This window comes from Scomber japonicus, chromosome 4, assembly GCF_027409825.1.
Source record: "Scomber japonicus isolate fScoJap1 chromosome 4, fScoJap1.pri, whole genome shotgun sequence".
NCBI lineage: Eukaryota > Metazoa > Chordata > Actinopteri > Scombriformes > Scombridae > Scomber > Scomber japonicus.
Window position 1 is genome coordinate 8,609,693 of NC_070581.1, and position 15,177 is coordinate 8,624,869.

The 15,177-nt window shown below is 41.9% G+C and overlaps 1 protein-coding gene across 1 annotated transcript in view; it reads right to left on the reverse strand.

The window, feature by feature from the left end:
• The window catches only part of hdac7a (histone deacetylase 7a), a 55,392-nt gene extending 51,266 nt beyond the window's left edge, over positions 1-4,126 (reverse strand). The window contains exon 1 of the mRNA XM_053318247.1: positions 3,998-4,126. Coding sequence (XP_053174222.1) covers positions 3,998-4,016 — 19 coding nt within the window. The 5' untranslated portion in view covers positions 4,017-4,126. The remainder of the gene's footprint in view (positions 1-3,997) is intronic.
• Between the last annotated feature and the right edge of the window lie 11,051 nt (positions 4,127-15,177).

A 15,177-nucleotide genomic window follows, 5' to 3' on the forward strand; every position in this document is an offset into this window, starting at 1 on the left:
TTTTGTCTGCTCCAATTCAAAATACTTCCAACCCTTCTCCACCCATATCCTCTATGTTCTCTTCTTAATCTCTTTATAATAATAATAAGGAAATATTTACTCATTTGGGATATTAAGCCATTACAATTAGATTAAATACACACTAGGAGAAACCTTTACAGTGTACATTGAAATAAAAGATTTGTGGTTAAACAAAATGCAGTTTTAATGAGAACAAATGAAATTCTCTGAAATAATAGAAACAAATATCTGAAATACTAAATAATAATCCCCTGAAATAATTCAAGACTTGTTGAAATAATGGTAGAATATTGGTATGTGATTACATTTTAAACCACTAAAAATGATCCAACTTCTTGGCCTTTTGTTGCTTAAGTTGCCATGCCAACACCTGTCCATCATGAGCTTGATTAGCTGTCATATGATCTCCCAACATCATTAAAAAAATAAAAAAATGTTCACAAGTGCCAAGTTTATAATAAGACTGTATTATAAATATACCCAGGCACACTTTTATATAGTAACTAGCCTAAGCCTATATCAGTACAAAGTACAAATTACCATTTGAGAAGTGAGAGACCATCACATCACACTCTGATATAAATACATTTAACTTACTGTACATTTATAGTTTGTGGTATACATGAACTATAAATGTATTGCATATCTGGTCAGTGATACAGGACTGCACGCATTATTTTGACCTATTTTTTGAGTGGTTTTATTTCCTTGTATTTCTTTTTTAGAAATGCATAGATGCCGCAAACCTCAAAGAAAGAAACAAAAGAGAAGTGTCGAGAAAAATGATATATAGTGTCTTTTTTTAACTTTTAGACACATTCACCGAAACCCCACTTGTTTTACGAGCATTAACGTGCTGCAAAATAATATTCTTGGACTCTATTTTTGACCGAGTGAAAAAAATCTGAGTTGGAAATAATTTGTCGGCCTGAATCAAAAGTCATTTTCTCAATACTACTCGAGTGTTCAACCGTTTTTTTTTTTGTGCCTTGTTTCAGGATACTGCAAACGCTGTTACAAACAAATTCCAAAGAGAAGTAAAGCTTATGTCACTTCTTTGGCAGTGTGAACCTGAAAGCCACAATCATGGAAACCACCGTGACAATTATAAAAGTCTTAACTTGACAACAAACAGAAGTCTCTCTCTCTTTGGAAAAAATTCATCAGGTATCTTTTCGTGCCCTCAGACGCCCTTCTCTTTGTCCTCCCCCACTTTCTCTTCATGTCAGCCTCTCTCTCTCTCTCTCTCTCTCTCTCTCTCTCTCTCTCTCTCTCTCTCTCTCTCACACACACACACACACACACACACACACACACACACACACACACACCCAGCCCTCCCACTCTGCAGTATAACTGGAATCCATTAGTTGATGAATGGTTGTTTGTGTTTTTTTAAGCTCAACAGCGCCACCCCCGGCCCGCGTGGCCAAAGAGGGAGATAACCAAACATTTGCTGTGATTAGAGGAATAATTAGCCAATCATCCTCTGACCTGTGAGCCAACCCCTGAGGTCAAAGAGGGGCAGAGTTTGCTGGTTCCCAGGTGGTTTCCCATGAAAACCATCAGGCAGAGGTAAAATAAAGATATAGTGGAGTCATTGTATGCAGACAGGTGACACACACACACACACACACAAACACACAGAGAGAGAGAGAGAGAGAACACATGCATTTCTATGTCTTTATCCTGTCTGTGTGTATGTGTGTGTGTGTGTGTGTGTGTGTGTGTGTGTGTGTGTGTGTGTGTATGTGTGTGTGCCACGTGCATTCGAGCGTGTGCGTGCACGTGTGTGCGAGTGATGAGGATCCCAGCAGATTGAGAGCAAAGTTTGCCCGGAGAGGCTGCGGTGGAAATCAACACTTCCTGCTTCCTGTGGCGAAGGGGAAGTGCTACCGTCGCTGTCCCCTTATCGCTGGATACACAGGCAGCGCAGAGGGAGGGAGGGAAGAGGAAGAGGAGGAGGAAGAGGAGAAGGAGGGTGGTCAAAGCAGGCTTAGACAAAGGGAAAAGGACTGAGGAGGCAGATAAGGATGTGTGTGTGTGTGTCCAATGGGTTTTTTTTTTTTTTTTTTTAGGGTCTGTCTGGTAGAATTAATACAAAGAAATCAGTAAATCATGATCAAAGGAGGATGTTGATGAGGAGAACATGTGTAAAATGTCTCCGTGCAAGCCTGCAGAGTATTTATGGTGATGTATAGATCTAGTTAAAGATTAGTTTATTTAAATGTGATCTCTGCCTTCAGCTGTCTGGGAGAATACAGTAGCATTTGGCTGCTGGGTATTACAAGTTAATATTAATCATTACACAGCAAAGAAACAAAGCTGTAACATGCATACAGTAGCCTATATCCAAGCTTGTAAAACATCAAAGAACGCTTTGTGTAGCAGCGCATGCAAGCCGAAAGACAAATCGCTCCGGAAATTTAGTCTCCCATTTACTGACATCATCAGCACCTCCAGTAGGATTATGAGAAGCAAACATGGATGAAAAGAGGGAATAGAGAAGGTGTCGGGCCGTCCGTAAATCACTGTCAAGTGGCCCCAAACTCTTGAGCTGTGTTTTTCATGTTGTTAGGAGCAACTGCATGTAGCATGTTGGCAAATACAGATCAGCTGCAGGCAAGGGGAGAAGAGGAGAGAGCCAGAAAATGACAGAGGTTGTCAGGAAAAGAGTAACAAAAAAAAAGAGAGAAAGAAATGAAAGACGTAGAAAGTAAATGAAACAAGCAGCGAGAGCAACAAGTTGGATTCGTTTTGCAGGCTGCAATCAGATTTTGAATCACTTGCACCTTATTGTAAAGGAGCAAGGGAGAGACAACAAGAGAGTCAGAGGGAGAGAAGAGAGGGGGGGAAAAGAGATGTTTGGGATCAGGGTGGGGAAGCTTTCAGCACTTGGGATTGTCCCAGATGGACACAAGCCGCTCCCTCCCTTTATAAACAGCCTCTGGCTTCTACCTCTCCTCTCCTTTCCTCTCCTCTCCTTTCCCCTCCTCTCCTTTCCTTTCCTCTCCTCTCCTTTCCTCTCCTTTTCTCTCCTCCTCAACTCAAGTCACCACCACATTAAAAAAAAAACACTTTGCAGAGATTGAAGCACACTCAGCAGCAAATATGAACAAATTGACACTTTCTGTTTTTTCCTTCTTCTGACAATTTCATCTGCACACACTGCCCCCCCCACACTCCCCCCAATTCCCCCTCCCCACCCCAACACACACCCCCGAATCCCGGCCATTTCCAAAGTCAACACACCACTAAATGCTGGGCTGACTCACTTCCACTGTGGGTGGCTCTGTTTCCAATTTTCTCACCACCTCAGCCACCCCACCACCTCCAAAGAAAAGAGAAAACTTTTGTCCAGAGAACAACAACAAAACAAAACAAAAAAAAAAGTAGCCAACCAGACATGCAAAAAAGGCAGAGGCGTTTTTTTTTTCTTTTTCTTCTTTTTTCTAAGTTGCTCTGTGTTAAAGGGACAAAAGCATGCATCTAGTTGTCTAGAAGAAGAAGACGTGGGGCAGAACCGAGCATGCTTCTCCCACTTCTTTTGTGGCTCTGAAATGGTTATCGCTGTTTTCCTTCCTTTATTTCTCTTTGGGAGAGCGTGGGAGCGCCCTCGGAGTGCTGCAGAGAAACCACGGGGCTCATAACAACAGGAGGAAGCCGGTAACTTGAGTAACTTGGGCCGGGCAGAGAGAGAAATGGAGAGAGAGAGACAGAGAGAGAGAGAGACAGAGAGAGAGAGTGGAGTAAGGAGAGGAAGACAGGAGGAAGATAGGAGAAGTGTCTTTTGCAACGTTTCTCCACATCTTGAAAACGTGTCATTTGAGCTCAAACAAATGACCTGTTGCATTCCAGACAGTATTTCCCCTCCTCACACACACACACACACACTCAAAATGACATTCACACACACTAATCCCTCTGCAACCCAAACACACTCAACATGAAATTGCACATCAGAGTGACGACTTACCAGTCTGTTGTGTGAACATTCAGCATGAGGAGTGTTGTCAGAAAGTCCCGTCACTCATGTTCTCGTACAGTTCAGTCCAGAGAGAGATCGAGAGCGGCGAAGAGGACACCCAAAACTACACACACACACACACACATATACACATACACACACATAACACACATGCAGGCACAGTATCAGTTCCCTCTGTCCAAGTGTTGAGAAAGTGAGGGGCCGCAACAAAAGGCAACAGAGGGAGGGAGGGAGAAATCGAGGTAGAGAGAGAGAGAGAGAGTGAGAGAGAGAGAGAGAGAGAGATTAACCCCTCTGAGCTGACTGGTGGACTCTCTCCCTCCCTCACACATACACACACACATACACACACACACACACACACACACACACACACACACACACACACAGAGTTAGTTTGCCGTATCACTGACTTCTTGTGTTTTCTCTCAAGTGCCAAAAGGGAGGAAGGGAGAGCAGAGCGAGACCGGAGTGAATGTGTGTTCATGATCATGGATGTGTGTGGGTGTTGTAGCAGTGTGTGTTGTAGTGTGTGTGTGTGTGTGTGTGTGTGTGTGTGTGTGTGTGTATGTATGTGTGTATTTTAAGGTAGGAGGGACCGGCTGGCTGGAGTCCAGAGGCAGCCAGCCTGGTAGAAAAGACAATAGCAGGAAACACTATATCAGGAGGAGGCAAAATACCAGCACAAAAATAATTAACAGACAGTGAAAAACAATGACATCCACCGTGGAAAACACAGCCTGCAGTCTGCACTCAACAATGACAGTGGAAACGACTGTAAGAACAAACTTCTTTTTTTTTTTTTTTTGTTGGTACCACAGGATTAATAAAATCCCCAAATTCTAAAGGGTTGCTGGCGATAAAGGTTACAAGTGTCTGTGTTATTTTTCCTAAGTGCAACATCAAATGCAAAAACGTACAACCTGCACCATAGCTCCTGAGTTCAAGAGCTTTTTCATTAAAAGTTAATGTCATACTAACTGGTGCGCCATCACGAGCGTGTAGATGCACATTCCCCCCGCGCAGTCAGTCAGCCATGACTCCCACACAAATCTCACCACCACCCACACATACACACACACATACACACACACATTCCCCCAGCTGTAATCATATCTAGTGATAAGGACAGCTTCCCCCAGCGGTCGCTGGCTCCTCGGGCTCCGACCACAGTGACTTACAATGGCCCTGTATTCTGAGCCTGCTCTGATTACACACACAAGGAGCTGCATTACACCCTGCTAATTCAATTTCCTCCCCTCCGGGTCAACTTTAGAGTGTCTGTGAGTGTGTGTGTGTGTGAGTATATGAGGAGGAACTAATAAGCAGTTGTTAAAGGGAACAAGCGGCATGCTCAAAACCTGACTGCAATAACCTGTGGGGGGGTGGATGGAGTCATTTATCAATACCATAGCTGCTAGTTCAATTCTTGAGATTTTGGAGCTTTTGAATGCTCCTAGCCGTTCTCAATTGAAAGTAAAACTCTGTCTGCTGGAGTGCCAGATACTTCATGGTCCTATGAGCAGTTATCCGGTATAGCAAGATGTTTCAGCTATGACAGCTGATGTAAAAGATGTACCCGTTGCTGTTTGTCAGGGTTATTTTAGACATATAACATCAAAGGTACTATATACAGTCTTCGCTAGCTTTTCTGTATGGAGCAGAAGAAGACAAACAGGTGAAGCAGGATGTATAGAGGGATGTTGTGTAATGCATACATTCATGCATGCATGAACACTGAATGTGATGCAAAATGACACAGGTAATACAGTACAAATCCTCCAAACTAAATAGAAAAGGAAGTCGTTTTGCCTCCCTTTTCTGTTCCAACAATTCATAAGTCATCCATTTCCAAACCATTACAAAAAATATTCACATGACTGTTTTCTCATCTGATGCTGCTATGGTTCTCACTTGGTCCGATTTATGCACAAAAATGGCTTTGTTGAGGTTAAGGAAATATTGTGGTTTGAGTCTGAAGCCACGCTACAGTCTGCAAGAAACAGTGGTGCTTTGAGCTAAATGCTAATGTCAGCAGATAAGCGTCCTCACTGTCAGCACGTGCTGATGTTTAGCTGGGAATTTTACACCATCTTCAGTTTATCTTGTTAGCATGGTAGGATTTGCTAATTAGCCCTGGAGAGTAAAATATAGCTGAAGCCAATGGAAATGTCATGGGGTTAGTTTTCCAGGTATTTGATCGTGAACCCAAGTATTGGGGCTGATTTAGGATTTTGAACTGAAACCGCCGCCACTTCAGGGGAGTATTTGTTAAGATATTTGACTCTGAACCACAAATATCAACCTCATGGTGCCACCTGAGGAAAAATCAAGGGATCACCAACATCTACATGGTTCATCCTCTGGAGACCATCGACTGTACTGGTGCTGTCTGTACCAAATTTCATGGGAATGCATTCTGCAATCTCCCACCTACAATTGACAGTTGGTGACAGACAGTAACATACCAAGACAGTCAAGAATCCACCAGTGAAAGACTACCAGCCAATGTAAACATGCTTTAAAAAAACATTCATAGGGTACCTTTAATTATTTGAGTCTATTGCCATATGTGACTGTGTCAAAGCTCCAGCTATTGTTAACTTTCATTTCAATTTTAGATGGAAAAAAATGGATATTTTCAGTATTTTTATTTATTGTGTAATATGCTTACCTTTATGTTGTGCTATTGGTACTGTATACTGGGTGTTTTTTTTCCTCCATGCTGTACCAAACATAAATTCCACTAACTTGTCGCGTGGTTGTTAAATAAAAGTGAAGTAAAGTGAAGATGATGTGACCGACCCTAAAACAAAATGTAAGATTGTGATGAAAGTCAGCGCAGTTCGATGCTTTGACTTGTGGTTTGAAATACTGTTCGGCTGTAAATGTCTTGCGCATAATGTAACGTTAACATCCAGTCCGCTGTTGCTCAAGCAGAGAGGACGTGCCAGAAGCTTGTTGTTGTTGCCAAAAGTTTAATGTCTATAAATATTACTCTAACAGCCCTAAGATGCAGTGCAGGTTTCACTGCAAAGCAAGTCCGTGTTGTGTCTTTTCTTGCTTAAATAGAAAGGACTAAGCATGTTTTGGTTTGGTGTTTTGACATCTCACTTTGTCTTCAGCTGAATGAACGTCCACTGTGGGACTCGCTGTGTGTGTGCTCTCTTCTGACAGGAAAAATATGGAGAGAGCAGAGTGAGCCACATGAGCTGGGAATGAAGACCAACCAACAGTATTTTTGATTACATCAACACAGTTAATTTATAGTTTTTACAGTCCAGTTGTAAAAGCACTCAACACTAATTAAAGCTGAGCCTTTTTTCCCCTTTAGAGGTCTGGAGGTCTCTCTGTGGAGGTTTTTTCTTACAGCTTCCAAAGAAAATTACATGTGATGAGTCAAATTCACTAAAATCAGGGTGGAGATGAAGAATGCAGAGCTACATCAGTTTTATATTATGAGAATCAGTTGTTGGTCCGACTTTGCCGGGACGGATTCAAATGCTCTTTGGCCGCTTTTGTTCCCCTCCCATGTTTCTTGAACTACGAGTAAGGACCCAAAATATGTTGCAGGCCTGTTTCTGGCAGGTCCCATTAGAGCACAAACTAGCAATATGTAATCTCAAGTCTCACAGTAAGACACTAAATTCTTAACTGGAATCTGGGGATGAAATCTTTTAATAAAAATTCACGCTTCGTTATGAAGCAAGAGGTCAGCTCTGCAGGCTTTTCCGCTGATTATGTGTAAAGCCGCCTGATGAAGCGGCTGGCTCGCTGCAGGTTGTTTATCAGACTTACTCAACACATCTGAGTCTCATTTTAGCCAAATAAAACAATGCTGTGCGTCACTGTCAAATGCATGGCAAACATAAGGAGTGTGTGCGCACGTGAAAGAGTGTGAATATGTGTGTGTGTGTGTGTGTGTGTGTGTGTGTATTACAAACAGAGAGTGTCCAGAGGAAGAGAATGTGTTTGTCATTAAAATGACTGAACAGGAGGGCGAGGTCCCTCTGGAGGGGTGGGTAGCTACATTATCTACAAGCAGAGCATGCACACCCACACACACAAACACACACACACACACACAATGGAGATTTGCATTTTTAACTAATGTTGTTTGACAGAAAAAAGTTAGGTACTTTCATCCACTGAAGAGTCAAACCAGCAACCTCAGCAAACATCATAACACAGACACATACGCAGACACACACACACCTTTTCTGTCATCTTCTCTGACTAAACTCTTCACACTCACATACATGGAAAGATGTCTCCAGATGTGGGCGTGATGCTTGTACGCGGTGATTAGTGTGTGAGTGTGCTGTGTTGTGTTGTGTGTTTCCACCTCCCCTCTGTTTTGGTTACCAACCTTGTCTGCTAAGCCTCACTAATCAGTCCTGCTGTCAGGAGAAGAAACACAAGACCGAGGCCTGAACATTCAGAACAATTCACATACAATAGACTGGATTGTCAATGGCAGAACGCCACACACTCCATACTGATCTTCTTATAGTAAATATACAGCCTTTTAGATGATTACCCCCCCCCCCCCCCCCCCCTTATTCATAAAGAAGATTTATCAACATTTAGAATAATTTCCTTTTAGAGGAAATGAACTCTATATCAACACATTTTTTCAGGGTCGCTACAGTGTTTGAGCCAAATGAATCCTTTCAGACACAGATTAGCTGCCGGTCAGGTTACAAGTGAACTGTTGGTTTCCAAAAAAGTCATATCAGGTCAGAAAAGCGTGTTCATATTTTAGCAGGTAAAGATATATATGAAAAAGCTGACGTCACAACCACGTGGCCTTTAGTCGGTCATGTGGACTCCAAACGGAGAAACCGGAGAAAACTTGCACACATTAAATAAAAAATTGAATTTGGAACACAGGAGAACAAAGTCAGCTGAGGTAAGGGGTTTATTTTCTGATTAAATCAAATCATGTGATGCCTCAAGTTCAAAATTCTATATCTTGAAAAAGTCTGGCATCCATCCAACTCTCCTTTCATTTGTATCCTGCTAGATGTGCTGCTCAGACAATGATAGTAACTACAAGCATATAACTAAACTAATCCTGTCTCCTAGAAATGACTTTTATTTTGTGCAACTATACTTCAGCAAATATGGTTTATAGCAACATAATGTCACCCTGATTACATTTTTTATCACCACAGACAGAGCAAATATTGTTAATTAACCCATCTGTCTAGTTGTTGATTACGTATTTAATTTGTTTTCCTACAATATTTGGATATAGAGCATGATTTACATTTGTGTGTTTATCTTTGGGCTGTCACAGTGTTTAGTTAATATTAGGGAAATACCAGTTGTGAACTTTGAAACAGAAATATTTCCCTAACCTTCACCTTAGTATTTTGTTCCATGAGCCTATAACCACATATGAGACTCAGGCTGTGAATCTCCAATGTCAAAGTCCTGCGCTTTGTACACCCACCATCTTGTGTGTGTGATATAAAACTGTTCTTCACTGGAAAAATGTTGTCACCGAACCTAATTCAAGTAGAGATACAGTTTCCCCTCAAAACACAGCTGGAGAAACAAATTAATATTAAATCAACTTCATTTCTAGGAGACAGGGTTTAGCAAAACACTAATTACATGATGGTAAAACACTTTCGGGTCCAGTAACAATGCCTACTGGAGAGCGCAGATTCGATTGGCTGAGTGGCATCATGTGATTTGATTTACAATGCATGCAATTGGTCTGTGAGTTTCCAGGGCTGCAGTTAAGACTAGAAAAGCTGTGCTGGTTAAAGGCATTGTTAAAATGTAATCATTTTCATTAATTACCAATTACTTTGAGATCATATTCACAACACCTGCCAACACACACACACACAGACACACACACACGCACACACAGAACAAACACACACACAGACTGACAGACACATACACACACATTGACGAACCTACAGACAGACAAACACACACACACACACACACACACACACATACCGACAGACCTATAGACAGACTGACAGACAGACAAAAAAACACACACACACACACACACACTGACAGACCTATAGACACACAGACAGACAGACACAAACACACACTGACAGACCTACAGACAGACAGACAGACAGACACACACACACACACACACTGACAGACCTATAGACACACAGACAGACAGACACACACACACACACACACACACACACACACACACTGACAGACCTATAGACACACAGACAGACAGACAGACACAAACACACACTGACAGACCTACAGACAGACAGACAGACAGACAGACAGACACACACATGTACACACACACAAACACACACACACAGGAGCTCCTTCTTTTATAGTTAGATTAGATGTTTTGGTGTTCTGGCCTGAAACCCTCATTGTAGCAGTTTTCTAATGTTGCTTTGTGTCTGCTGGATGTATTGATTTGCCATAAAGACTTTATAAGGTGATATATAATATATTAATGTTATGTGTTCACCTTGTTCTACAGAGTAAATCAGTAAACGCAGAGAGAGAGAATGCAGAGTTCCTTACCTGTTGCCTGCTGCAGCTGCCACTGTTATTGTCACCTGGCCATCTGTGACTCAGGCTATTGATCAAATGAAGAGATGGGACCTTTCCTCTCCAAGCCACTGCAAGGAAACCCAAGATGTAAGCATTGTGGTCCACTTATATAAACGTAAAAATCAAGATTTTCCAAACACTGTTTCTGCTACCGTAATGACTTCATTCAACACAGTCGGCTGAGTCGAACGAGACACTGAAGTCATCAAGTCAAATCTTTGTTTGTTTGCAAGGAAACTATGTACGTAACCTGGATGTTTAGACAAGTAACCGGCTGCGGTTATGGTAACGGATTAAGGTTAGCTTACTCAAACCTGTCCGTTAGGTTAGGATTAAAAGGTAATACTATGTTGACAGAGATATTGACAAAGAGTGATGTAATGATGTGGGTGAGTTTAAACTGCATAGAAGAGAAGGGAAAGGAAATGAAATGGAAAGGAAAGGAAAGGAAAGGACAAAGAGGAGGAGGAGCAGAAGGAGGAATGAGGGGATAAGATGGGGTCCAGACCCCTGAGCCTAGCAGCTGCTGCTGTTTTGTAGGTCAGCATTACATCAGTAGGTTTATGGAAAACGCTGGGAATCACTTCTCTACTTGACCTACTTAAAGAATGTTTGTATTAGGTGACATGCAATACTCCCCGACTTCCCAGCACTCACTCACTCACTTCCTACCCAACGCGCAGTGACACACATTGTTTTGCCATCTTTTTTTATTAGCAGTTGCTGAAAGACCACATAATTTGGGGAAGCTGAGCCTTAAAATAAGTCTGTGTAAAAGTCCTGCCTCAGAAACGTTTGCCAGGTGAATTGTTTTGAATTTTGAACCTTTTCTCATCCATTTTATGTCTTTTTAATGCTACAAAGTGCTAGCATCACCTCAGGTTTCTCACTTCTTATCACAAAATATATAACAGAGCCGTTTGAAGCCCTGGTGTCAGAGTATACTGCTCGCCAATATCATGGCCAATTTAACATGCCAGCTGTCATTTTGGGAAGAATTATGGTCTTCACTTCTTATAAAAACCAGCGTCAAACCCAGAGGAGTCAGAACTATTCTACTGAAAAACTGAAATATGTTGCGCAAGAATTTATAGCGTAGTCTGTTTGAATTTATAGCATCCATATGTTGGGGGATTTTACGAATGGATGTGGCGAAGAGTGTGTGCGTGTGTGTGTGAGTAATGCAGAGGTTAAGTGGTGTGGTTCTGGCCTCTCAGGCGGCAGCCTTCCAACACGGGTCATGTCTTTTTCTGGCAGACCACATACAGCACACATACATGCACACACACATGCACACACACCCATAGCTCTGAACCTATAGCATAAATGAGATCATCAAGGGAGCAATGCAGTGCCGCTGCTCTGACAGTAAATATTTGACTGACAGTGTGAGTTATGGAGCAGAGGATGTGTCCATATTTCTGTTCCTATCACCCATGGTTACTGTCACTGTGGTAACAAAGCTGCTATACAGCCCTACAGTACACACACTTCTAATGAAGTGTATCCAGGATTTACTTCTTGAGCTGTCCCCCTTTTTGTTTTGGAAAGATTGTTGATATTCACAAATCTAGACTTAAAGTGGCTCACATGACATACTTTAAAGCACAGCGACATGATTTGAGATTGTGATCATCGGTTGTATAACGGTGTGATGATACGATGACCCCTCTGATGAAGCCAGATATGAAGCAGCGCCTCACAACAGCACATCATTAGCTGTGCACAGCCTGCATAAACAGTCATATTTCAATGTGTTTAACAGCTTGTTGTTACGGCTGCTTGCTGGCCTGACTGAATATAAATAAACTCTGGCTTCATCCAAACATCAGTGTGTACATGGTGCTTCCAGTGATGTATACAAGCATTTCAGTGTATCCAGCACATTAGAACTGTTTATAACAGCCCGCACAAGAGTCACAAAGCAGTGTCAGAAATTACTGAATGAACATTAAAAAAAAAAAAGAAAAAAAAAAAAGAAGAAAAACAACCCTCTATGCAGGAAAGAACAAAATGAACTAGTACGGATGATTTGAACTCATTCGTTATTTATAAAAACAGGAAGCTTGTATATTTACTGAACCACTGTGAGGTCACTAATTACCTTAATAGAACATCTGCTTGATCACTAAGTATTTATAAAATGGGCTAAAAACACCGAAATGAGAACTGAAGATTCAAGTGTGTATGTGTGTGTGTGTGTGTATTTTAGGTTCCTCTGCATGTGTGAATTTAGACGTCCTGTACATTCGATTCGGCCCGTTAAAATGAAATAGGATTATATAGCGGCTCTGTGGTTACAGTGACGACACCTGTGGGGGGGGGGGATTGAACTAAAGATAGATATTATGCACCACAGGTAGCTTTTTTTCTAGTACTCTTTACCAGTAGAACACAGGGGGTGACACAGTAGTTTTGGGTAATTCTTTCCAGCTGGAAAATTGAACCAAGTGGTTGTTTTTTAAAGTATTTTCTAAGACACTGTAGAGATCAAGCAGAGAGAGAGAGAGAGCTTGGACAGTGAACTTGGTGGTGAAATAAAGGCTGGAACTGAATGTGGATTTGAGGTCTTGATGTTGAGTAGTTAAAGCAGCACTACAGTGATTTAACATTGCACTATAAATATCTTTTTTTTTTTTAAAGGGTACTAAATGATGCAGCAGAGCCTAAGATATCCTGACTTTTAAACACCATTTTCCCTGGTATTAACATGCTGTATGGATGTGGATGAATCCCATCTGATCACAGGCTTTTGCTTTTATTTCTGCTTTAAATAAGAGTTCTTTATCTTGATTCTGATCACACTGTGATTAGTTCTGACTTGTTATTAAACCAGTCTAGGGAAAAATAACAGTATACTCATGAGGGACCCCTATAATGTGCTAGGAGAGCGTCACGTGACAGCTAAAGGAATCCTTGGCTACTCTTCGGTAGCCTTTCTAACTCAGCTAATGTTACTCATCCTGCAAAGAAGGGGATGAGAGCCAGTGGAGAAGTGGATGAGTGTGATAGCAGTCCCTCGAGAGCCTCCTAAAGAGATGAATAAAGAGATGCCTGTTAGCTTTCTGATTGCAGTGTGTCCTACATGAATTTACAATTTGAATTAATGTGCATTTTTCTACACTGTGCACCAATATCCTACACTTCCCATGTTGCAACTCAAACACGTGTTTCGGAAGTTACACCCTGCCTGGCAAATATCCACAATCTTTTCAACTTCATGCCCCCAGTTCACAGTCTCCTCCAGAGCTACAGAAAATACTGCACAGCTGTTTTCACGGCCTGAATTGTACACCGCATGACTAGTAAATTGATATTCATATGAAAAATTAGCGGAGTTCCCCTTTAAAGAGGACAATCTGCTCACTGAAATCCACACTGGAGTTCCTCAGATCCTGGACTAGTGACTGGAACAGCAGACTTTGTCAATTAAATCAAAAAGGGTTAATTTCTGTTCTGTTTCTCAGCCAAAACACAAATGGAGAGAGAAAAGAGACCAAAAAAAAGAAAGCAGTGCTTAAAACAAGATATTTCCTGTGTCACTGTAACCTCAGTTTGGAAACAAATCTACTTTATCAGACTGTTCCCTAACAACATGGCTGAAATGAACGCTATCCAAACCGCAATCGTCTTTTGAGAGATATAACATGCTTGTTATAAAGCTATTATTTGCGCACAGCCATCCCTCCGCTTGACATTCATGATGGAGCCAGATGTGGCTGATAGATTTGTGATATCCGAGTGCAGAGCCTGTATTTGCTGAGGATGTGGAGATGGATGGAGGGAGGAAGGAGGTGAAGAGGGAACACAATGGGTCTGGGAGAAAGGGAAGACGGAGGCTCTCTCAGGGGGGAACTGGACGGGGATTTTTCTTCCACAGCTCCGTCTCCCATCCTCTCATTCACGTCTCACCCTTGCTCTTTCTGTCCCCGCTCCTTCATTCAGAATCAAGCTTTTTCTATTTCTAACTCAGACACACACATACACACACACACACACACACACACACACATACACACAAGTTTTTGTCTGGAGGAGGCAGCAGTGTGAGTAAGAGCAACAGCTGCAGGGATTACAGAGACAAGGGAGGGAAAGGGAAGATGGAGTGTGTGTGTTTGTGTGTGTGTGTGTGTGTGTGTGTGTGTGTGGGGAGGGGGGGTGTGCAGAGACTGAAAGAGTGAAACATTGTAAAGTGAGGTGTGCGTGTATTTATGTGCGTGCGAGAAGACAAAGAGAAGAGCAGTGGGTACGATAGACAAATATGTCAAATGACGCAAAGAGAAAAAAATAAAGGCGCTTAAAAAAAAAAAAAAAAAAAATCCATGCATGTTGCAGATAATGAGCACAGTCAGCGGCAGCACCACACACACTATACATCCCACAGCTCTATAGTAAGCGTCTATATGTTGGTTTGTCTCAGTGGTGGGCTTGTGGCTTAAATGCAGTGAGTGGGAGGTGTGTGTGTGTGTGTGTGTGTGTGTATGTGTTTTTTGTATGATCTTATACTTTGTTGTTGGAAACACCTGTAATTTCAGTCAGCCAGAAGTCAACATGTTACACCACGGAGAGATGCAATCAGTTCTCAATCTGCAGCAGCC